Genomic DNA, 25,318 nt, shown 5'->3' on the forward strand with positions numbered 1-25,318 from the left:
GCTGCATTTATTAGCATAAGGTTATTAACCATTCAAGCACTGCATAGGTAGTTTTACTACAAATTTCAAAGAGATATAAAGACAATGATATTATTACACCACAAATTTCATCTAAATATTAATATTCCCTTTTGATCTCTGAATCCATAGAATATAGTAACAGATTGGAAAAGAGGTTTATCAGTCACAAGCTAATATGGTTACATTGTTAACATCTAACAAGATAAAAGTAAACACAGACAAATACAATTGGCATCTTCTTCTAATTCTCTAACAATACAGGTTTACATTTCAAATAATTTAGTCTACTTTAACATGGCTTTGATAATTATCTACAAGAATGGCCCTGTTTACCATTTCAATACTTCTCTAATATGTCCTTAAGATTGATTTTGGGTCTTTACAGCCCTCCTCCCTGGAGCCTCCTTTCTGCTACCAGCTCCCTGATCTTTATAGAAGCCCCACCTGTCCTGAACAGATGAGTTTCCCTTGATTAGGGCTTTCCTCTCAGCCGAAAAGTCCCCCAGTTTGCAGCCGAATTGGCCCGTCTGACCTATGTTACTCCCTTCAGTTACATGGGGAGCACACTGCACCACAATCTTCTGTTGTTTTGATTCCAACATGCTTAATTTACATAGGAGATAGGTAAATAGTTGCCTTCTCTCCTGTCTGGGAGGGAATCTGTTTCTCCCTGTTTGGCCACAGACTTTAAAATATAGTATCAATGAGTCTACATAATTCCTTATATAGTGTTAATACAGGCATTTCATAATGATATTAATCACCAGGGTGTCATTAGCTCTGAGAAAAGACCTCGCTCTATACACTTTTGTAATACAGTAATATTGTATACCATACGTTGATGCAATTGCTTATCACTTAGGTTTAGCCCCTGTCTTTATAAACACGTAAACCTTTTAAATGAATTCTTCTGAGGGTTACCCCTCAAAGTAAAATTTATTCAAGCTGTAAGAAAGGCAACAAATAGTCTGGTGCCAAAGGAGCTCCATGGTCTTTCTTCCCTGGCTTGTGTTTGCTGAAATGCAAATTGTTGGTTCCTAACATCTTTTCCCCCTGCTGTCTTGATGTTTACTGTTTACTGCTTGTATGTAAATTGAGGTAAATACACCTTCCTTTGTTTAAGATAGACCTGTTTAACAACTCTTCCGGACATACCTGGTTTAAACACTCTTTAGTCATAAATCTAGCACATATCCATATCTTTTAATACCCACTGGGTACATACATCACACAGGAATATTAATGATCAGTCAGATACAAGTTTTCAAATGATACCTCACAAGGCATATTTTGTACAAAGAATATTACAACAGCATGTAAGGTGTGAATACATGGGGTCTTAGTGTCACACTGACATATGCATTCATTAGAACAAAATATCTTCAGGCAAGAGCAACTTGGGGACTGATACCTCAGCCAGCTTTTACACCTATAATGTTGGCCATTTAAAAACAAACAATCTAACATTTGCCAATGATAACCACAAAATGGCATCTGAGATACCAGAGTTTTAACCCTACCCTAGTAGAAATACCAATGCTAACTATGTAGTAACTACTAGCACGTTGACATTTTAAAAGCAGCTACTGTATACACTACAGTACAGCAAGTTGCTCTTCATTAATATTACATTACCTTATGCAACAAGACAGTTGCTATGGTCTTTCTACTGTCTCTAAACCCTAATAGCTTAATATAAATACACTTCCCACTGTGACCTATGGAAGCCTAACTACAGTGGAAAATACTGTATGTGACATAAAATAAACATTCATTTCCTCTCACTTATTCAATGATTGTAATTTTGGGCCTGATTCTGCAAGGTGCTGAGTTTCCTCACTTCCCCTCCCCAGATCAATGAGAATCGGCAATGCCCAATGCCTTGCAGGATTGGACCCTTACATTTAGTCGGTGCGTATGTCTTCACAGCAGAGTTAGCTCTGGCTAATATTTGAGTGTTGCCTGTAAACCTCCCTCCTGTCCACACATAAAACCCTCTTTCCCACGTTTAGTGATGCTTTCAGCCTGGGTTTGCTGGCAAGCTTGGGGTTTGGGTTACAGCCAGGGTTCTGCTTTCACTCAGGCTGGTGACCCACCCAGTTTGCAGTGAGGGTGTAGGCTAACTCATTCAGGTGCTGATAGCCATCCAGTGTCTGCCCACATTTTCCCCTGTAGAGTGGCTCTGCACAAAGAACCATGGGATATGCTCCCAGGAGTCTCAGCAACAGATACAGGTGAGTGAAGCAACAGTGAGGACACAGTAACTCGAGTATTGTTTTACAGTATGGCTGCTCTCAGCCAGGCTAGGCTAACCTGAGTGCTGATTACCCAAGTTAAACCTGCAGTGAAGACATACTCCGAGAAGGCATTTTCATTTCATTGGCTCTTTTATGATCATCACTTTTATTACTATGTACTGAGAGTCAAAATGAGAGAAAAATATAGAGGACTAGATCTGACAGAGGAGGGCATAGCTGGGTAAAAAAGGGCTACTTCAAGGTTTTGTGGAACAGCAGCGTTCTGAGCCACCAGCTATCTTGGGGAAGTGGGAGGAAAAGAAGGTATCTACTCTTAAAGAAATCAGCACAGCAGGATGCGCCTTTCTCTGAATCTGCACATTGCCTCACTCCTATGCAGTGCTACAGGGTGTTGAGTACCTACTGTGAGGTGCTGTGTGCCCACAGTTCCCAAGGAGGCACTTGACAGTTTTCACAATATGGTCCTAAGTGTCTGCTGCTGATAGGTTGAATAGCACCATGTCTGAGCAAAAACTATGTGCTCCCCACTCTCCTGTCCTCAAGAAAATAATCTTCCTTTTGTTCTTTTTTTTTTGCTAAGATGATTCCAATCATCCAGGAAATGCTAACTACTATACACACACACTACATGTCTCACAGTTTTATAAATGGAGGAGGGGGGGTAGCCTGTTTGGTGAACGGAACAAGCAGTGTTCTAAACCAAGAGAGGTACAGAAATGAGATCTGTTTACATAAAACTTTGTATAGTTTACATAATTTTTAAAAAAAAAATAAGTGTGACTGGAGAGAACTACTGGACTGATTGCAGTTTTTTTGTTTTCTGAATGCAACAAATGCCTGTAGGGAGAAAGTCACCTCCTTTCCTTTTCTCTCTCTCTCTCTCTCTCTTTTTATTCAATAAACTTTCCAAAGTACAGAAAATACACATTCATTTCCTGCAAATGAAAGGGGTATTTGCCTCAGCCAAAGAAAGAAACATCAGTCGGTTGCTCATCTAATGAAAAGAACATTAGGAACAGGCATATTAAGAGATCTAAGGCTTATTGTGGTTATGTGAACTGTTGGATATGAATCATATTAAAACTGCCTGGGCCCTTAATGAAGAGATCCATATCGTGCCAGTGACAGAAACCATGGAATATTTAAAAAATGCATGGGACCTTTTTTAAATAGACTGGTGCTTGCAGTTTGAAGACAAAATTTATTTAATTCCTTATAGCCACCATCTATAGTATCATATACCTTCTGGTCAGGTTGAAACTCATACATTTCAAATCAAGCCAGATTATTTCTGTATCTTGTGCCCTTCAAATGGGATCTAGATGCAGTTGCTGAGACTAAAGCATTGGTTAAACAACCTAGCTGTTCTGCTTGGAAATGTGTTTAAAACAATCATTTATTGTTAAAACAATCCTACCTTTTACGGTGAAAGAAAACAAGGTTTTATGATACAAATTATGTAGCTGAAATACACTCCAGCTAGCTCTTTAGAGCCTGATCCTGTACTCTTAATGCAGGTAAACTCCCACTGAAATAATTGTGAGTAAAAGTTGAACAAAATATGGCCTGTATTTAGCAAAGGACTGCAGAACCAGTCTCAATGACATCAGTGGGTGTTTTGCCTGAGTAAAAACTGCAGGATTTGTCCGTAAGAGGTTTTGGGCTAATCTCACTCCTATTCAAGTCAATGGCAGTACTTTTATTGACTTAAATTGGAGAAGATTTGGGCCCTTTGCTCAGACTAGCACAGATGGGACATACCCAACATACATTTCCTCCCATCCCCTTGGTCAGATAATATAGATTCATTAAGCAGAACTTGAAATAAGGCCAAGAAAGCGAAACTTGCTGATAATAACATGTATGCAAAGATGTTAGTAATTACTTAAGAATTCATACCATAACACATAGGGCAATGCTTTCTCCTTGCTTTAATACAATACAGAATGATTGAGTTTGTAGTTAACTTTATTCAACCCCTGGGACTATAAGTAGGGCATTTTTTTTTGCAAAAGCAATATGATTTGGTTAAAACTAAAAGGCTCAGTCAACAGGTATTTCCTGAAAATATTTTCCATACAGAGCTGAATATGGTTTTCCAGAATGAAAACTAATACTTTATTTTTTAATTTTCCAGCCAAAGGTTTCTATGATCTCGATGCTCTAAATGAGGCTGCCTGGAACAGTGCCCAGAGCCAGTTAGTTCCATGTGATATTTGTGGGCGTACTTTCCTGCCAGACAGACTGATTGTCCACCAGCGGTCCTGTAAACCGAAACCAGCAAAGTAAAGCACACCGCACCCCCCGCCCCAACCCCCAACACACACCTTCCTGCCAAAGCATTAAAGGAATAAAATCCTGCTCGGAAATAAAAGGCATAGCTCAGGGGCTCTGTAAAATCACAGTGATGTGGAAACATGTTCAGATCATCTCCTAGGTAAAATCAACAGTAGCCACTATAATGCAGGCCAAATACAGTGATTTTTTAGCACATCATTATAGAAATGGAAGACATCTCTCATCATTTCTGTGCTCTGAGTGCTGCAGCACAGAGCTCACAGTTCAGGGGCACCAGTAAGGTGCCTTTAAGCCACCTTTGTGCCCTCCTGAGCCTGTGCTATTCTGGGGGGATTACCCAGAGCAAAATACCCCAGCAACCAGAAGAGAAGCACCCAAATACATCATCTATAAATAGCAGCGAATGCCCTGTCTCAAATAATGACGAGGGGAGAATATCCTGCAGTACTCAGTGATGGGAGCTGGGCTGTGCTTCCCTGCCCCACTCCCATGTAAATTACTTTTTGTGTTTAATGTCCTCAATTTTTAAGCTCTGACTGGAACTATCAAGCTTCCTACCTGTAGCCTGTGGAGGGGAGTCAGATGTAGGGTGAGTCACATGGCTTAGTAGTCCTAGTGGTTGGGGGGAGGGGCCAGCTAGAGGAGCCAAGTGTAAGCTGAACATAAAGTTTAGCAGAGCACAATAATCTCCCTTCACGCCAGCACTTCCGTCACTCCCTCTTCCTGAGTTTTCCTGTTTCCTTTGTGGCAGATTGCTCTTTTTCCCAGGAACAATCAATAAATCAGCCTGCAGCAGTTCCGGCACCTTGGAGTTGCACAGTTTGCATGGCTCCTAAGGACAGGGGTATACTGTGCTGACTTAAGCCCCCTCTCCATTAAAACATAAAGAACACAGAACTTTTTTGTTACCTACCATAGAACCATAATTTTAAATCACACTGTAAGACAAAGCTATTTAGCCTGCTTAAGCTGGCCTAAGTATTTAAGCACCTGGCCCAAAGTTCACTTCCACTGTCAATGAGAAAGACATCCATTGACTTCAATGGGATTTGGATCAGACCCTAAAACCACAGGCACCTACTTTCCCCATCCATTGCAACGATGGAGGAGGCATCCATCATCAGGTGACAAAGTGCTGATAGGTGCAAAGGAGGAGGCTGGTCAGCACTACCTACCCTGGGGTGGGTATGTGGGTGTGGGTGTCTTTTGCCCCATCCTAAACCGTACTGGTAAGCACTAGGAGGTCTGTACGAGGGGCTTTATCCTGCTCATTGCAGTCAAAGGCAAAACTCCCATTGTCTTCAATGGTTCAGGGTCAAAGCGGTAGCACAAGACATGGGGATATGTGTTATATGGGGCAGCACTAGAGATGTTTTTTTATTCCAACATTTCAAAGAATGCTATTGTGTCCCAGAGCAGAGTCAGAGTCAAAGAGCACCAGTGAAAGGGTTAAACATGTGAAGGAAGTAATATATACTCTAATAGAATTGCAGTAGAGAGCACTTTTTTTACCTTACTCTAAAGTGTTTTATTAAGTGGCCAGGGAGCTTACTGTGAAATGTATGACAAAATGCAACACATGTTGTTAAGCAATCATATGAACTTCCTGAACTGCTGAAAGAAACTGGATCACCTATAAGTTTTCACCTTCAGTTTTAATGCCAGTAAGCTGATTGTATGCATCCTGTGACAAATATGACTATTCCTAGAGTATTTGCACTTATTGTTGCATTTATAAAAATCAGATATAAGGAACTGGATGTCTTTATGTACTCTGAAATGACAGATGGACTTCAACTACTTTTTTTCCCCCAAGCTATCAGTCTGCACAATTTGCCATGTAAGCAAAACAAGAAATAGCATCATTGTTCAGCTGTTAAGGGAATGCCCCCGAACCTGCCCCTGCCTGATCCCCAACAGAAAGTTAATTCAAATTGGGACAGATATCGGCATTCTTTGCTGAAAATAATTTCCCAAACAGTCAAGCATTTCAGCAACCCTTTCATCTCCAGGAGGGGAATTTTATTTTCTCTTGTTACATATTTCCTGAAGTCAATGGGCCAGTTCCTGCTCTGCAATGCAAAGCTCTATGAACCCAACAGATCCAGCTCCTTAAGTATCTTCATTGCATTGTACGGAATTCTTGGGTGGCATTAGAGCTACTTCACCTCTTCTCCCTGGGACTGGTGGCGGGGGTGTAGCAAGGGGAAAGAGGGCATGGCCAGCTTGTTCCCATGCACCAGCCATTTGTTGCTGCTAGATCCACCCCCAGAGGCTGTTGGCAGCCTGAAAGCTACTCTCTTTTATTCTGGGGACTGGCCCAGTGCAAAATGGCATCAGAATTGGAGGAATTGGCAAAGGTGGCTTAAAAGTACCTTTGTGGCCATCATCCTCAGTTGTGTTAAGCAATGCTTTGCTGCAGCTGAGGAACTGGACCATCAAGCTTCATTCCAGAACAATTTCAAGAGCAGAAATGGTTTTAAAAGGGACCAAGGACCCTTAAGGTAATCAATTCATTTGCTGGCATTGAAAACTAAATATGAGGTAGAATCAAAGATCAACTGTCAATGGGATTTAGGCTCCTTATTGCCTAATTTACTTTTGCAAATGGGACTCATGAGCCTAAGTAATGTGCTATTTTGCAAATGTTACCCGTAATGACTGACACCAGCTTCATGTAAAGCTCTCCCTACATCCACCTACTCATCTCCCCAAACTGTGTATTCCAAGAGCAGAGCTGAGCTGTTTGAAGGGCTGTGCACATGGGATGTTCACACATACTCGTGTGGATCATGCCTTTGGACTCCTGAGCCTTACCTCAACATTCCTGTCAGAGCGGCCTGAAGAGTGACTGCTATGCAGGCTTTTGGGGCCTTTCTGGCAAGAGTCTGCCAGGCCTGCCAAACTTTGGCCATGAGTTTGAAAGCTGTTGTGCTATTGAAATGGAAAACTAGAGTTTAATTAGAGCTTCACATTACAAAGTGAAGTAAGTTCTGTTAATATAGCAGAGCTTGCTTTATGTATTTATGTTTGTGAGATTGTAAATGTGAAGGGGGCTGGTAGCCTGGCAGTGCAGTGGCAGCACAATGGTTCTCACACCTAAGAGATCCAAGATCAAAGTCTAAGCTTTTGTACCTAACAGGACGGGAACACTGTGGAGGTATCACACACCTGGGCTCTGGGTGGGGAGCAGACACTCTATATCACATCACTCTCTAACACCATCCCTGTGGCAGATGGAAATATAAAGTACCACCAGCTAGTTCTAGGACTAGTCCTCTTCAACCAGCACAAGGATGTGGGCCCCTTGGGGGAAAGTAGAATAAAAAGACATGGATGGGGAAGGGACCATTCCCCAGAAACTGGGAGCATCTGATAGGATCACGAGTGAGGAATACAATGGATCTTTTGATCATTTTTGTGATGGTTTTGTGAGTGTGTCTCTGTGTGTGTGTTTGTGCAGTGCTAGAGACTACAGCACTCTGTTTATCCATATATGAGGTACAGCAGAGGCAGTAGCATGGCAGGTTCTTCACACAACCCCAGCAATCTGCCTCAAAACTGATGCTGGAAAGGATAGCTTGATCTCGAGCCTTTGTCACTGGCCTAGGGTGACCAGATGTCCTGATTTTATAGGGACAGTCCCGATTTTTGGGTCTTTTTCTTATATAGGCTCCTGTTACCCCCCACCTCTGTCCCAATTTTTCACACTTGCTGTCTGGTCACCCTACACTGGCCTCTCTGCCGAGACTGCCAGCAAGAATACTAGACCTGTGCCAAGTGCAGTGGTGACTTTTATGTCAACATTTGCCCAGTGGGATCTGCATTAATACCATCAATTCATTTCACAATTTAATTCCTTTTCAGCAGCAGTAAGCTGTGATCTGTCCAGCATTTTCCATATTTATTTGGCATTCCTCCTTTAACCTTCTTTCAGAAGAGGAAACAGGAAACAAAAAAGCAAAGCATTTAACTTTGCTTTTTAGCATTGTTTACAGTTCTTTGGCTACTTGTCACTTTTTCTTATCACACATTCAGTTGTCTTATAGCGGGTCCCACTTCAATCCTATGTTTCTGCTGACCCAACACATAATTGTTCTAAAGATCTGAAAAATGTTTTCCTGCACTTTAAAGAAACAAAGAAAGTCCCTTTAGTTGGCTATGACTGTGCTGATAGCAACTAAAAACGTAAGTAAGCAAGGGTTATAAAAAATCAGAACACAAGCTAAAAATATTACTGATCCTCATGCAAGGCTCAGAACATGCTAAGAGAATGAATGTCCTCCTTTAAACAAAGTCATTGTTTTAAAAGATATAGATCCAGAGTTGGAGCCTAATGGTCATTGAAGGCAATGAAATTCTTGACTCCAGGAAGGGACTCTCAAAGTCCTTACTCAGGCAAAACCTCCATTTCCTGTGGAATTATTAAAAACTGGGTAAGGACTTCAAGATTTGGCCTAACAGGAAAAAAATCAATTGCAAATGAATAATATGTGTAAAATGTTTGTGTCTAGCTTCAGAGTGACACATAATATTAATAGACATGAGAATTTTAGCTGCAAAAGATCTCTAACCCTCTCAAATGTTAGTGGTAAAGCACATTGGAAGTGATCAAAACAATCCAGGGTGTGACTCCTTCACTATCTACTCAACTTTTTTAATGAATGAATGTTCATGACAAAAGCCTGTGAAGGAGAAAATGTGGCAGTTCAATAATTGATTTTGTTCATGCAAGTGGAAAAAACACTATTATAGATACATAAATGTTTTTCAAAATTATTTCATTTAAACCTTTTTGCTAGTAAACATTTTATCTGCAAAATTATTTTTTTTATATATAAAATGTTGCTAAATCATTTATTTGTTAATAAACTTTATAGACATGTTTGTAGCTTTCTTTTGTCTTTTTATTTTATACACAAACTATTTCCTCTGATAATCCTTGTGTAAGTGATGGAAAGAGTAAATATGTTTATTATATAGTGTTAGATAATTTCATTGTAAACTTGATTTATACCTCATAATCCAGAAATAAACTGGGCACAATGTAGAAATTATACTTCCTACAGCCTTTGGCCTAATCCTGAACCCTTACAGTACACATACTTAAGAGACACTGAAGCAGACTATAGAGTCCATTAACCAAAGGTATATTTCACACTTTTTATAATTTTTTTTACATTTTTTTCAAAGATTTTCATAAATGTTTTTGAATTTTTCTGTTTTGATTTTTTTTTTCAAAAAAACAAAGCCAAAAACAAACAAACAAACAAACACACATACACACACACACACAGAGCAGATCCAAACACCACAAAAAAGTGAACATTTTTGCTTGGAGGAGGTTGTTTTAGAGGCTGGGGGTTTTTTTGTTTGTTTTTTCTTCATTTTTCTCTTCCTTTTTTCTTTTTGCTCTCTTTTTCATTTGTGAAATGGTAAAAAGAAAAATAGAATGAGGGGAAACGAAAGGGGAAAAAAACAATCCCCCCCAAAAAAATTGTTGGTAGTATGTTTCAGAAATCCCCAGAATTTCTCTCCTCTTTTCATTTTCTCTAAAAATTGGAAAATGTTGAAAAAATAAAAATTTTCCATTCAAATTTTTATTTTTGAAAAAATGCCGTTTCTTGTCAAAAGGCACAGTAAATGAAAAATGTCCCCATCCTTACTAAATCTAGTTTAAATTTAATTTCACCTGTTTCCTGTTTCCACAAAATATTTCCTTAGAAGAGTTAATTTACCATTATTACACCTTTGATATTTGAAGGTCAAAATCATGTAAATATTCAGCCATTTCTTACTAATCCCCAAACCTTCTAAATGATGAAATCTAAAGCATTGTAAAGTGTAACACACACAACATAACAGAGACTTTGAAATGCACTGTCTTTAGTATCCACATTAATGTAGCTGTGTTTTGTGCAAACGGCTAGTATGGATGTACTGCACTGGTGTCAGCTGAGACTTGCATTAGTGCAGATTACGCCATTTGGAAACAGGATGAGCTTCATTGGAACAAATCATGGTTTACACCAGTGCAGCACATGATCTATTTTAGGACTTTGCACCAGTGGCTAGAAATCCCAGTGTAGACAAGGCCTGAGTTACTTCAGAGAAAATCAAAATATTCATCATTATGTGATCTCTTACAGTAATGAATATTGCAAGGGGAATAGGAAAACAGCATTTTTCAGTGACCTCTCTGCTGTATCGTGTCCATCTTGAGCTTTTACCAATGTATGCTGCTAATAATATTCCTCAGAAGTGAGTCTAAAAATGATTTCACTTAAATCTTAATGAAAAGCACATTTTAAGGTAAATGAGTTTAATGATATCTGAGGTTTAAGTTTAAAATACTGCAAGCAATCTACTGGGTAAATTAACAGTGATGTAGATCTAGCCAACCTGAAACCAAATGCTGACAAGTGCAAGTGGTATTTTAAAAAAACCCAGCATGATTTGAAAAAGCAGCAGTTGGTTTTGATTGTTGATGAATCAACAAAGCCCAGCAGGTGGCAATATAGGCACTTGTCGTAATTTGAAATCATTGAACTCATGTCGTCCAACTATATTAAGAAGATTTAAGAAAAATATAATTCTAGTCATGTGTGACTGTACCTCTCACATGGAAATAAAAGTCTGAACACTGAAGGTGATTTTATTCACTAAAATAATGCAAATTCCAATGGGCCTGGGATTATTTCCATCACTGGATCCTTCTTGCCATATGCATATTTTTGGGATTTACCATGTATTGTTTCGTTAACCTGTATTGGAACAAAGTTTCTTTCAATTGCAGAGTGCACAATGTGTCTGGAAACCAGACATGCCAAACCCGCGAAAACAACGCTGAAATTGGGCTTGTTTTTGGCTTAATTGGCTTATAAGTTGCTTGTTGGCTAGTTTTTGGCTTGTAGCTTGTTGTAGCTTGTAGCTTCTTTTTTTTTGACCAGCTCCCATCAAGCAGGGGCGGGGGGGGGGGGGGCAAGCAGAGGTAATGAGCAAGCAGGGGCAAGAGCGTAGAGAGTCAGGGGCGCAGAGCGGGCCCACCACAGTCCCAGACTGCACGCCGGGGGGAGCTAGTCACATAGAGTGTTGCGGTTCTTAGGGATTGGCTTGTTTTGGCCTTGTTTTGAAATGGGATTCGCTTGATTTTTGGTTTATTGTGAAAGTCGGGGTGCTTATTTACCACGTGAAAGTTGGCAACTGTGCTAGAAACACATCCCACAGTTTTTCTTTATGAAATGGCCTTTTGAAGGATAACAGAGTTAGCTCTGATCAGAGCTTTGTCTTGCAGTACTGTTGTTAATGGGTTTTACATTTGACCTGCCTAAAGTAAATATTCTCATCCAGATAAGATTTCAAACGTTTGTTCTGTTCTTAATTAATCAACCATTCTTCAAAAGCTAAGTTTGATTCTGGGGTTAGGTCTCATGATTAGTCTACTGATCACTAATTATTTTTAGTATTATCATTTGTTAAAATATGGATGGAAATATTTGAGGTGGGGGTTGGATTTTTTTTTTAACCATTCAGCTGGAGAGTCCAAAGGAAAAGGAGTAAATATGTAACACAGGATATATTTAGGGAAGGGAATTTTAGCAGTGAGTTGAAGTTCTGTATATTTTTGTGCTCAGGGAAATACAGAGAGAAAGTGAGCCTAGTGAACATGAAGGTTTCTTCCGGGCTTCTGGGTACTGAAGTAACTGGAGAGTCCCCCAGGGTGAAATTAAGAATCAAGAGTGCTGGAATCTTGAAAGTACTGTTAAGAGAACTGAAAATCTGTAATAACAATACTTCTATATAATACCTTCTATTCAAGGCTCTGAAAGTGCTTTACGGCCATCTGCTAGGCTTATAGTCCCTGCCAGGCAAGTCTTATTCACACTATGTTAAAATTAGGGAAACTGAGGCCCAGAAAAGTTACTTAACTTGCTTGAACAAAGCCAGCAATACAACCCAATTCACCTAATTTCCAACCCTGTCCTCTCAGCACTGGACCCTGCTCCCTCGCAATACAAAGCTCTATTGTTTGTTTGGATGGGAACCTGCTGGGAGAATCTGTAATCTTAATTGTCCAAACTGTAAAACCCAAACTGCAAGTTGAAACCCCACATTTTAAATAACTTAAAGCCCTAATCCTGCAATGAGTTGCATGCAGGTAGACCCCAGTACCCATCAAGTGCCCTGCTAAAACCATTATGGTTCTCTGTGGATGCAGGGTCCTACACATGCAAAGCATTGCAAGATTGGGATCTAAATATATACTTTAGTATATAGAATTGGCATTTGTGCTCTTATGTGATCACTTGAACAGGGATTTAGGCTCTCATGGTAAACAATTGCACCCTTTGATTGATTCTAAGAATGGGAAGCCCTGATTGCACTCATCACAGTAATATCTAAGGTCCAGATTCACAAAGATACTTAGGAGCCTAAGTCTTGGTTTAGGCACCTACGTCCCAGTTTTGGCTCCACTGTGATCCACAAAACTCCCACTGAACCCTGTAGGTGCTAAACTCACTTGGTGCCTAAGTTTTCAGGGTAAAAGTTCACAAGATGTCTATCTTTCTGCCTGTGGGCATGTGCACTGCTGCCTCCCTGTAGGCATCCAGATGCCGGTCTCCTGCTTCACCCTAAGATCGATTCATAAACTGAAGGAAGACCAGCGTTCATCTACTTAAATTGCATGCAGGGCTCAATCTGGTAGGTGTGCTCAGAGGCCATCTACTGGATCAAGTCTCATTCAAAATCCAGCTGGAGGAGGCACTTCTGTTACCAGCCTTCCTGAGAGGGGCTGGGCTTAGCATACACTCATCTAGTCAGCATCTCTCATTGGCTAGCTTAGGCAACTCCTGGCTTTTGTTGATCTCATTCTTAAGCACTTCTCTCTCCCCATTCATTGCGTTGGGGACCTTGGCACCTGATTTGGCTTTGTGGATTGCAGTGTCATTCCTGTGATTTTTCTAGTTGCCTAAAAGTTAGGCACCATGACATTCAATGTTGCAAACCCAACATCCCTTTGTGGATCCCAACCTAAGCATCTAACTGAAATAACTTAGCACCGATCAGTGGATGGCTCCTTTCCATACCACTAATGAGGGCAGGCAGGTGAGCATTTTGAGATCCAGTATATATCAATTTGATCTGCTTGTCATTTCACTCTTCTACTTTTCCATTCTTCTCTATTTTCATTTTCTTCTTCTCTCACTCTTCTATCTATCTATCTATCATATGCAAGATTTAGATTGTATTAAATGTTAATCAATTGCCAAGACTTGGGGGGGGGGTTAGTTTGGGTCTCCCCCCCCCCCCCAAAATAATTATTTATATGTGTTATCACAAGTTGGAGATCCTTGTGCATCTGAAATTCAGTAAAAATATATTAGAAAAAAAGAGATTAAAGACCAAATTCTGGTTTCATTTACACTAGAGAATTAAGTGAAGTTCTTCTGGATTTAAACCTGTGTAAGTGAGAGCAGAATTTGGCTATAGTATGTGTTCTGTCATTGAAAGAAGACCATAGTCACCTTTGGGACAATGGTCAATTATAAAACCATTAGGCTGCTTTTCCTGTGCAGGTGGTGCAGTGTCATATCAAGTGTTTAGTCTCATCAAACATCTGACTCACTGGGTGTGCAAATTTCCCAGTCTCTCTGCATTATTTTGCAATGAGGGAGGACGGAGAAATTACAAGTTTAAAATTAGAGATGGAACTGAGCCACAAAGTTCAAATCCAGATTGGAATTTTCAGTGTTCTGGGGTATTTTGTTCTGGGGTTTTGGTTCAGGCTCACGCGTAGCTAAAATGGAACAGAAGTGAATTGGTAGAGTTGTGTTTGGTTTCTGCTCGGCACTAGTCAGGATCTGGCATATTAAATATTCACCAGTGTAAAAAGAAGTTGGACATTTTCCCATAAATGCATGCAATATTCCAAAGAACAGCAGGAATAGCATTTACAGTATCCTCCTGACCTGTAATTCACCTCATCATTTTTCAGTACATAAACTACGGCACATCTGAGATGTGACATACCATAACTTGATGCAAGCCAGTGCAACCGCACACCAGGTTCATTTAAACAAATACCTCCTCCTCATTTAATAAATGGGTAGAACTGCTTGCCATCAAAGCTGACCAAATTTCCTGTACTTCCAGTGGGCACCTGATGCTTGCTGCTACAATGTCTCAGCGACAGTGGCAAAGTCTGCAATCTTGTGCAACAATATAAGAAATAATAAAAATGTTTAAATTGTACTAAGTGCAATTGTCCTTAAGTATGGTTATTGTTCATTTTTACCCTATCAACACTAGTCATAGTTTGATAAACCCGATACAGTAAACCCCAATCCAGGGATTGTTTTAATATGGCAGGCTATTTTAGATTAAAAGTAAGCTTTCTCAAGCTCAGATTCCTTGTTGGAAATAGGAGTGTTGCTTTCATGTTAACTGTGGTAGAAGGCACCAGAGATTCCACAGGCAAAGTGACTACAACTCTCTTGGTTGACAAACCAGGGACCTTTAGCTTAACTGTCTCTGTGAGTCTGTAACACCTTATACCCTTTGTGGATCATCACAGAGGGAACCTGTAATACACCCTCCCCACTGGGTTATGCTTGTAGAAACACAAATTCTGTCCTCCTCTAAGGAGACTAGCTTGTGGGAGCAGAGTTCGATAGCTGTTTGTAGCACCATTGTATTATATACACTGAATGTATATAGAATAAATAATAATAATAATAGTTATGGATCTGTAACTGATGTCTGTATTTTTGCAAAGCTTCGATAAGATAATTGTTAGGAAAACAATCCATTGGAAGAAATTTAGGGAGCCAGAAAATGAGACCAGAATAGGAGACAAGAAGGTGTGCTGGTGTGAAGCAATTTTGCTGAGCATGCCTGATCAGAATCTAAATGATTGTCGCAACTCAGCTATGGAATCTGAGCTGTGTACTGCTGTCCTTACTCAGGCCAACCTACCACTGGAGTGCCAATGGCAGTTTTGTGTTCTGCAGAGTCAGACTCACTGTATTATTCTTTATATAATCCAAAGGACAAAATGCTTTGCAATTATCTTCTGTATCCTTGTCTACACTGGCAATTTACAGCGCTGCAACTTTCTGGCTCAGGGGTGTGAAAAAACACTCCACAGAGCATAGCAAATTTCAGTGCTGTAAAGCATCAGTGTAAACAGTGCACAAGTGCTGGGAGCTGCACTCCCAGTGCTGGTAGCTACACCCCTCCTGGAGGTGGTTTTTTAGAGCTGCGCCTTGACCACACAAGCCATGTTAAAGCGCTGCTAGTGTAGATCTCATATTTCTGGGTAGGGTAGGAAGAATAATTTTAACTTAATTTTATATGTTGTGTGGTAAACCCAGGACAAACAGCTACAAAGGGGGGAGGTAGTAATTAGTCCCAGGGGGTTAAAAGGCCTCTCCCAATCCACTGAGGCGAGATAACCACAGGGAAATAAGGGGTTACTAGGGAACTAATTAGGTTCAGCTGGCTCCAACTGCTTGTGACCTTTTTAAACCCTCCCCTGTGTGGAAGGGAGAGGAGAGAGAGACAGGAAAGCTGCCAGTAGGCTGGGTGCAGCAAGACACTAAACCCTTCCAGGAAGGAAGGCTGCACTCCCTCCCCGGAAAGGAAGGAAAACAAGCACCAGGGACTGACTGGGGAAAGGAATAGCCAGACCCTGTGCTACAGGTAAGGATTTGCCTTGCCTAAGCCTGTGTCTCCAAGGCTAAAAAGGACTGAGCCTGCTGAGGAGAAGAAGGTACTTTGGCACAGTTGCAATAATTTAGATAAATTACCTCTATGACATACACAACAGAATACTGTAGGCCAGATTATTCTCCTGCCTAGCAGCCACTTTGCATCAAACTGCTCGTACAAAATGACCCTAATGCTGTTGTAGACGGTCACAGAAGGACAATCCCATTTTATCCGGATCCTCTGGTGGTGTAGAGCTGGAGTACAAGTTTTTACATCACCCTCACCCCCAGCAGCAAGCTTAAGAGGCATGAGCTGCTGTGACCTTGGCATTCCCTGGCTGATATATTTCCAGCTTGGGGATGCTGGCAACTGGTACAAAGGATCAGGCTGCTCTTACTACTAATGATGGAGTGTTGGCCTGGCACCCAGCCAGCCTGGAGATGGGGAGTGTAACGGTGGACTGAAGCTCCTTTTGCAATCCCCTCCTGAGATGTGATGTGTAATTCTTGACTGCAGCTGAGGATCCAGATTTGTCTGTTTTACCAGTAGATTAGTAAATAAAAATAAAATTACTAAACATTTAAATTGTAAGTTCTTTGGACCAGGTGCCATCTTTTTTTTGTGTGTGTTTGTCCACAATGGAGTCATAGTCCATGAGGGGGGCTCATAGGCATTACCACAATACAAATAAATAAATACATGCATAAATATTGTTAGTGATAATCATTAATAACAAGGAAGTAAGATTTAAGTCTCCTTTAATTCATCCTGTTGTGCCTATGCATTGTAGGAATTCCGTGTCCAGATACTACAGTGCTTGGCATTAAGGCATCTCAGTGAAGTGTGTGATTTTTATATAGTACATGTGCTGAAATATCTAAGTATAGCAGGGTTAATTAAGGTCAAAGTTTGTACTTCTAGGTTTCGCCCAGAGTCTTACTATTATTTTAATACATTTTTTTCTTTTTGAACATCATATCCAAAATAAAACAAAAACAACTCCTATTGACATTGTACCACTTCCAAAATCCAGGATTATGAGACATAGCCATTGAAAACAAAACCCTGCTATTGACACAGTATCCTGCCTGCAGCTTCTTTGGATCTGGTATGTTGGTGGAGCCATTACAACTCATACCTTTTACAAGAAAGTCCCTCTGACTTTATTATCAGGTCCTCCAGATGTGATACCATGTCAGTAGAGAGTTGTGATACTGCATTAATGTAACACAACACTGAATTTTTTCACAATGTAGCTGAAAATATCACAAGAAATGGCTTAGGATAATGGTATGTGAGTGCATACAGATTGTGGTTAACAGATTGTGATCCATAGTCAACCTGTGAACTCTTGCCAGAGGATGTTGAAGGCCAAGACTATAATAGGCTTCAAAAAAGAACTAGATAGCCATTGATGGACCTATCCTCCATGAATCTATTAGCCAGGATGGGCAGAAATGGTGTCCCTAGCCTCTGTTTGCCAGAAGCTGGGAATGGGCGACAGAGGATGGATCACTTGATTACCTGTTCTATTCACTCCCTCTGAGGCACCTAGCATTGGCCACTGTCGGAAGACAGGATACTGGGCTAGATGGACCTTTGGTCTGATCTAGTATGGCCGTTCTGATGTTTGTATGGTTTTTATTTAAAAGTAGTGAAAGGCCACAGTCAATGCTAAGAACTAAGGGATATAGTCTGCATTTCTTTTGTTGTTGCCACTGGTTGTTCCTTTTATGCACCAAGAGTAAAATATGCCTCTAAGTGCTTAAAATATGTCTTTAAGTGCTTGTAAAGCCCTGGAATGTGTGGTTTATAATGGTATTAGGAACTGACCCATAATTACAGCAATGCTACTAGGCATGGCACTAGTAATTTATTTTGTAAGCTCTTGAAATGCTGACTATTTCATTCTTTCTTATAGTCTGATTCTGGGTAGGTAATAGCAGGCAGAACAGAGCCCCTTTTCCAGGATTTCTAACAAGGATCCATTATGTCTAAAGTCAGTCTGTATCTGAAACAGTTGTCTCATTCTTCATAACTCTTTGATGAACCCCAGCAATGATATCAGCATACCCAGCAAGATTGTGTAATGCCCTAGAATTCTGGCATCCTTCTCTCAGTCTATTCCAAACCAAAGTTTGTATTTGATGGTTTCTAGTCTTAGTCTCTGATTGACAGGAGTATCTCTGCTTATCAGCTAGACAGCCAGCAAATACTATCAGCTGGATTCTCTGGTCCACTAAGACCACTTCATTCTGCAAAAGCAGTGCAAAGTGGCCTTGAGCTGGCTAGAGATAGCCAGTAGACATTTTCCTTGTACAGAGAAACTCTTTCCTGGTGGAAAGCTGCCGGAGATGTTCCTGCAGCCTCCTGTGCCTGCCACTTTCCTGTGAATCAAGGAGCTACAACCAGTGCCCCCCGCCCCTTCTCCATGCCATCTGAGCAGAGCTCTGACAGAGTGGAGAATCAAGGCCATGATCTTTGGCTTTCCAATACATTTGAGGGACTTGCTCAGCCACATCTTGTGAAAGGAGCAGAAATACTTCTTATTTATGTGTAGAGGGCTAGCATGAGTTCTGAGCATGACTTTAGTCCCACTTAAGCCCTCAATGTCAGGTTTAAAAGGGACATAGGTCATACAAAGAGGTTTTTATTGACTGTCTGCAGAGGGATGAATTTCATTCTACATGAATAAATCCGTGACTATTTTTGTTGTTGTAGGATTACAGAATTTACAATTCAATTAGAATTTTCCAGTTAATTAAACTTGAAATTATTATACTAAACACAGTATTCTGAAGACTACTTGGATTTCTTTTATAGATAATACAATGTAAAACAAAACTAACATAAAATTAGATGTTAAGAAGTGACTTGTATGATTATAATTGCATAATACATTAACCATTACTCAAATGAGATGACTTTTTGTAATTAACTGTGTGAAAGAAAGAAAGAGATCCATTTTAGGAAGCAGCTCATTTTTAAACTGCTATTATCCTTGCAGTTGCTGACCAAGTTATGATACAAACTGAACAACGACTATCCAAAATAACTGCATTGTGGGCGAATGTGGTTAACATGCAGTTGGATATAAAAATCAAATATGACCATGGAGAAACTTCTCCTTTTGGCCACAGATGCAATGATGACATATTCAGAGATGGAATTTTTCAGAATTAGTACATTAAGTAGCGTTACTGTGGTGGAAAATGCAGCTGACAAGGCATCCTCGTGGCTAGTGGCATCATCTTGGAGTCTCGGGTTCAGGAGTGACACCACAACTCTCAATCTCTGGGCCACATATTGGAAGAGATGAGTACTAGCTGGATCAGTTATTATGGTGTCTCTCACCAGCTTCCTCAACATGTTGGCTGATTCATAAAATGGTATCTATCCAAACAAAAGGGGTTATTTTTAGTTGATTTTCTTATTGACTACACTAGCAGCACTCTGCATGTATAGTTATACTGGTATGCTGTATCAAAAAAGTGCTTCTAGTGTGGATGCAGCTTATATCAGCAAAGCTATACTTTATGGTTTATTCCACTCCCTGCCCCAAACAAAACAAGTTATACTGATAAAGTGCAATTGTACTTGTATAATTGAATCTACCCTAGGGGCTTTTGTTGGCGCATCTCTGTCCGACAGGGATCACATCTCTTCACACTCTTGACCAACATAGCTATGTTGGCAGAAATCTGTAGTGTAGACCAAGCTTAGTTACTAGTAAGTATTAATTATACTATATTTAATATATAAATTAAATTTAATCATTACAAATTATGTTAAAAATGCATGGCTTGTTAATTATAGTAACTTATTATGTATGGTTAAAAAGTCATGTTTCAATAGGCTGAAAGCAGCAACTGGCAAAAGAAGGTGTACATGCAAGTGGTTAGAACAAGGAACTAAGAGTCAGGAGTCCAGAATTCTATCCTTAATTTTGCTATTGAGTTGCTTTATAGCATTGGGAAGTAATCACTTCAAGTTTTTGGAAGGGCTCACAAAATAGGATTCTGAGGCCTCATAAGTTCTAGGATCGCCCCATTCCAGCTAAGCCTATTTATAAATAAAAAAGAAGGGGAAGAATGATCACAGAGCATTGTGTGCTTATCAACACCGCAGTAGGATACATGCAAACAGTTTGTGTGAATGTGACAAGAGAAATTTTAATTAATAATCTGCTATACATTTTTTTAAATCTTGCTTTTAGTGGTTTGTCTTTCTCCCTCGGTCAAGAAGTAGATAAATGTTTTAAAATCTGCTATGCATGCACATAGAATATAATGTTCTTGTGGGAAAACAGTAAAGGAAAAGAAAATGTCTTATAATTTCTTTGATCTGTTATTTTCTGCTACCTTTCCCTAAAATGGCCCAGCCTCCTGAATGGAAGGCCCAGCAGGTTTCAAACCCAGGTCCACAGAGCTGTTACCAGCCACTTCTGTGGTGCTACCCAGCAGCAGCTGTAAGTAGCTCACCCTCCACTTCCCATAACCCACTATGGACACAGACCATAGGAAGTCTCACCTCAAGGGGTCTGTCAGGCAGCAGCCTTACATAAAACCAAAGGGTGTTCCAAGAAGTGTCCAGGTCTCTGTAGGGATCTTCTGTAGCTGCTATAACCATTCTACCTCTTGAACTCCTGGTTTTGACCTTGGCTTGATTTGGACCTCACCTCCTGACCTGAAACCTGACTTGGATTCTGATCCTTGGTATTGATCCTGGCCTGGGACTTGACTATGAACTCCTCTGCTGCTCTCAGCCTCAGGTTTGACCCAGCTCTGATGCTTGGTCCTTACTGCCCATGTCAGGATCCTGGTAGAGTAAAAGAGACAGTCATCCAGCCTGGGAGCAGAAACAATACCATGAAACTAAAATAACACAGCTCAGATATCAAATAGTGACTAACAAATACCCATGGCAGTCCTCACAAAGAACAGTTTAGCTATAGGCTAGGTAATATCTGACATTATGTATGCTCATACAATACATGAACAATGAATGTGTTCATGGAGATAGTGTTTTGTTTGTGGACAATTCAGAAACCAAAAAAAGGGGCCACATTTGATGAATAGTGCATCCAGCTGATGGGGAGGGGGACAGGGGAAACTTTCCTCACTTTTCCTGTGTGGAATTAAATGCACCACATGGCAATTGTCGAATATGTTTTTTGGTTGATATTAAAATGCTAAAGTTAACCGACAGAGCAGTAGAGGAAAGTCTCACTTTTTTCATTGGCAAAATTATCATTTTTTTTAGTTAAATGTCATCAGAATTCAAATGTTTAGTGGTAAGGAACTATATATTCTGAAATATAGCACAGTCCTAATTATCCCAGTTGCATGTTGGGAGAAATATTATGCAGTGGAACTAGGTAGTGCAGCCAGCCTCAGAATCCCTGTCCAAAAGCACTGTGTGGTTGCATCTACCCTAGAAATTTTCTTATCCATTATTCCCAATGGGTAGTGCTCAAATAGTAGTGCAGACTCCATATTGTCTAATTCTGATCTGAGCCTCCAAGCCATATATGTGGCCATATGTATTTCACCATTTCACATTCTGTATCCTTCCTCCTCCTTTTAATGGCTGTTTGGAATGTGTCTGTCTAACTGTGGTGGGTTATCCCTTGGTGGTGAACTGTCCTGTGGAGGACCCTTAATCTGTCTTAATAGCTTTTACCCTGTCCTTCCTGGATCTCTTTTTGAATCTGACCCTAATGGAGCGTAAAGTGTAGGATGCGGCTAAAAGCTTTCTGGGCAGCTTTACTGAATATTTTAAACGTATGCTTTTCACCCATGCATGCAGGAAGGTGATCATTAGCTGCAGGTGTACCTTTCATCATCATATTTCCATTTTCTAAAGAGTCAACACTTTGTGGTTGCTGTTTGCCAGCGTGTTCAATTTCCAATTCAATTTGAACACTTCAGTATACTCTGCGGCAGCATAACACTTTCTTTTTCACATGCTTTTGTGCTTCTTTTCTCAATGTTTTAAAAGTCAATGAACAGACAGGACAACCAGGGCCTTGGAGACTTTCAGCTTATTCTAGAGCACGAGCACTTGCTCTTGCTCTCTTTCTAACATATACACAGAAAGGATTACAAACAAATAGCAGGTCATAGGTGCCCTTGTTTACCCTTTATCATTTTCTACTCATCTTTTAAAAAGCAAATAAAGTTTATTTGCAGGCTGGAACATGACACATGTACAGATGATTTTTTTTTAAATCTTAGTCCTGCCCTAGTTTTAAGGCTCCACGTCTCTCCTTGAGTGAAAATCTCATACGATAAACTTTTCATGAATTGGGCTTTCAGGATTATAACTGAGAAAAAATAGTGACTTATAAAGGTGTTCTTTCATGCATAAGGAGAGAGGTTTATCCAGCTTGATCCCATTACGGACTCTGTTAGCACAGCTTATAATGTTACCATGGCAATGCTCCCTAATACTGCTGTGTTAAAGGTCTACCGTTTCTTAAAAAATGCATCTTTTAAAATAACCCCCATACATCCTGTCCCCTACTCTCTCCACTCAAAAATAAGATCGTATATATACTTATTTTGAACAATTCCCCTTGACTAAACCAGGCACACAGATATTTATAACGGTTGTTGTGTGAGTATGTAGGCTGCATTATGCACACTGGAAATAGACAAAAGGATCAAAGACATCTAAAAGAGAAAATAGAATGACATGGATCTTATTCCATGGTTTAAAAAGACAACTTCATGGACAGAATAAGTGTCTATTTCTATCGTGTATCTTTATTTTTGTGTTGCCACATCACACCCTGCCTCAAACCAAAGGCAGGAATAAGACTGTAGGCTTAAATTTCATACTCTAAAATAAACTTATTTTTAAAAACTCTTCTGGTAGGATTGATGGTTTGGATCCTAGAGGGAAAAGGATTAAATCACAATCTAAATTAATCCTTACAATGCTTGGATGTATGTTACTTGTAATTGTTGACACAGTTTAAATTAATTTCCAGTACTTTATTTTAAACAGTGGGAACATTTCCAATATCCAAATTAGAGAATTACATTGATAAGAAACTTTCTGCATCAGAAATGTTGAGCTCTCTCTGGTTCCTCCCAGGGACTCTGAACTCTAAGGGCTACATACCCTTCCATGAGATCTGAGTTGACTTGCAATATAGAAATGTCTCTCTCCAAGGGTGAAATCCTGGCCCCTTTGCAGTCAATGATAAAACTCCATTGACTTCAACAGGGCCAGGATTTCACCCCAGCTGACTTCATGTTGCAGACAGGGTCTTACAAAGCTTTCATAACTCCACTTTGAGCCCAATGGATCTCCAGAAGAAAGCGTAATCTGGCTGAAAAGGAACATTTTAGTATAGCTGATCAACCCTCTTCAACAACATCCACAGATAAGGCATTAAGTAGTTGTCTTAACACTGGTAAATAAAATACATATGTAGCCAACAAAGCAAACAACAATCAAGGACAGAAAGTTAATGACAAGCACTCCCTGGAGGTTAAGTTTTACAAAAATTAGATGGCAAGTTTCAAAAGATATAATAACTCTCCTATGCATCTTATTCACAACAATGGGGAGAAGAACCTATGTTCCTCAAGGCAGTCAATAATATCCAAATGTTCAACTCTCAGCATAAAGACACTTAGGAACAGGTGTCCAGGTATTGGGGCAGCAGCCACGAGCCCCCCCAAATTAGAAACCACAAAAGTCAATGAATGCCCCCTTTGCCTCCCCACCTTTTAGACCTATGCCAAATGCAGCTCAGACAGCATGGAGGATCTGTGCTTTAATTTTTAAAATATACCAAATACATGTGCTCATATTTACAAATATGTAATACACATGCAAACAACTGTGCATATTTTGAAAGTTGACTAAAAATTTGATGTTTTACTTAGCATTACCTAGTACGTATTCCCAGGTGCGGGGGTGAGGCCTTGTAAACACACAGTGTTTCAAACAAAGATCAATGGCATTAAAACATTTAAAAAATGCTACATTAATTCAAACCAAATTTTGAAAGCCTGGAAATTCAAGGTTAAGGTTAAAGTTTAAAACCAAACATCTGAAAGTCAGGCATTTTCCTGAGCCTAAAGAAAACATTTGTTATCTAGTTTCCATGTATTCTTTTCAGCTGCTTATCTGACATTTTTAATAGCTTATAACATACAGATATCTAAATGTAACTTCCTAACAAGCACAAACAAGCCATGTTCCAACCTCCCCTCCAAACACTCTAGATCCTCATTCTAATCATCTGATTCCATGAAGACAGATCAAGATCGGAAATAATTGCAGTGAAGAGACATAAAATCAAAAGTCAAGGTTGAAATCGATGAGAATTACGGACACTCGGCTCCTGACAGGAGGCACTCCATGTTCTGCAGGCGGATGGAGCAAGCCTTATAAGTCTTAGGGAGCTTATAAGAAAACTTTTTTTTAAAATCTGTACTCTGGCTGCCAGTAGTTCATTGTACTGATTATCAAAATCTTGCTTATGATCTAGCTCATTCTTATATTGCCAGTTTGCTTGTTCCTAATGTCCTCTCATGAACATTAAGATCCTCTGATTAGGATCATTACGATTAAACTCCTTTTGCTCTTGAGCTTTTGCAGGTATTGGAAAATCACTTATCCTATCAATGGAAAATTTGAAAAAATATCCCTTCAATTGAATATCAGCAGTGCACTCAATTAAAATTGAATAACCAATTTATCACGTTTTCAATTCTTTGTTAGATTTTCTTTTGGTTTAATGGTCAAAATGTATAAACTTGTTACTTGGTTTATATGTGTTTAATTTGGGTGTGGGGGCATTGGAGAAAATAAAAAGAACAAAAAATAACCAATACGAGAAGATGGAATAGGGCAAAAGGGAAGATGATGTCTTAAAACCTCTGTCAGGGATACTTCACATAAACCCTAAAATTAGGAGCAAGGTTATTATGGGGCGAAAAAGCACTAATGAGAGAGAAATAACAATGTTTGAGGCCTGTACCTGGCCTCGGTCACAATCACTCCATAAT

At 39.8% G+C, this 25,318-nt stretch overlaps 1 protein-coding gene across 2 annotated transcripts in view; it reads left to right on the plus strand.

The window, feature by feature from the left end:
• LOC123373292 (zinc finger protein 474-like) overlaps positions 1-25,318 on the plus strand; it is a 58,643-nt gene that overhangs the window by 25,307 nt on the left and 8,018 nt on the right. The window contains exon 5 of one of the 2 annotated variants that reach the window (XM_045022221.1): positions 4,417-9,326. The exons of the other annotated variant lie outside the window; for it this stretch is intronic. Within the exon in view, the coding sequence (XP_044878156.1) occupies positions 4,417-4,568 (152 nt within the window). The 3' untranslated portion in view covers positions 4,569-9,326. Of the gene's footprint in view, positions 1-4,416; positions 9,327-25,318 lie in introns of those variants that run through there. 2 annotated transcript variants of the gene reach the window in all.

Source organism: Mauremys mutica, chromosome 6, assembly GCF_020497125.1.
Source record: "Mauremys mutica isolate MM-2020 ecotype Southern chromosome 6, ASM2049712v1, whole genome shotgun sequence".
Classification (NCBI taxonomy): domain Eukaryota; kingdom Metazoa; phylum Chordata; order Testudines; family Geoemydidae; genus Mauremys; species Mauremys mutica.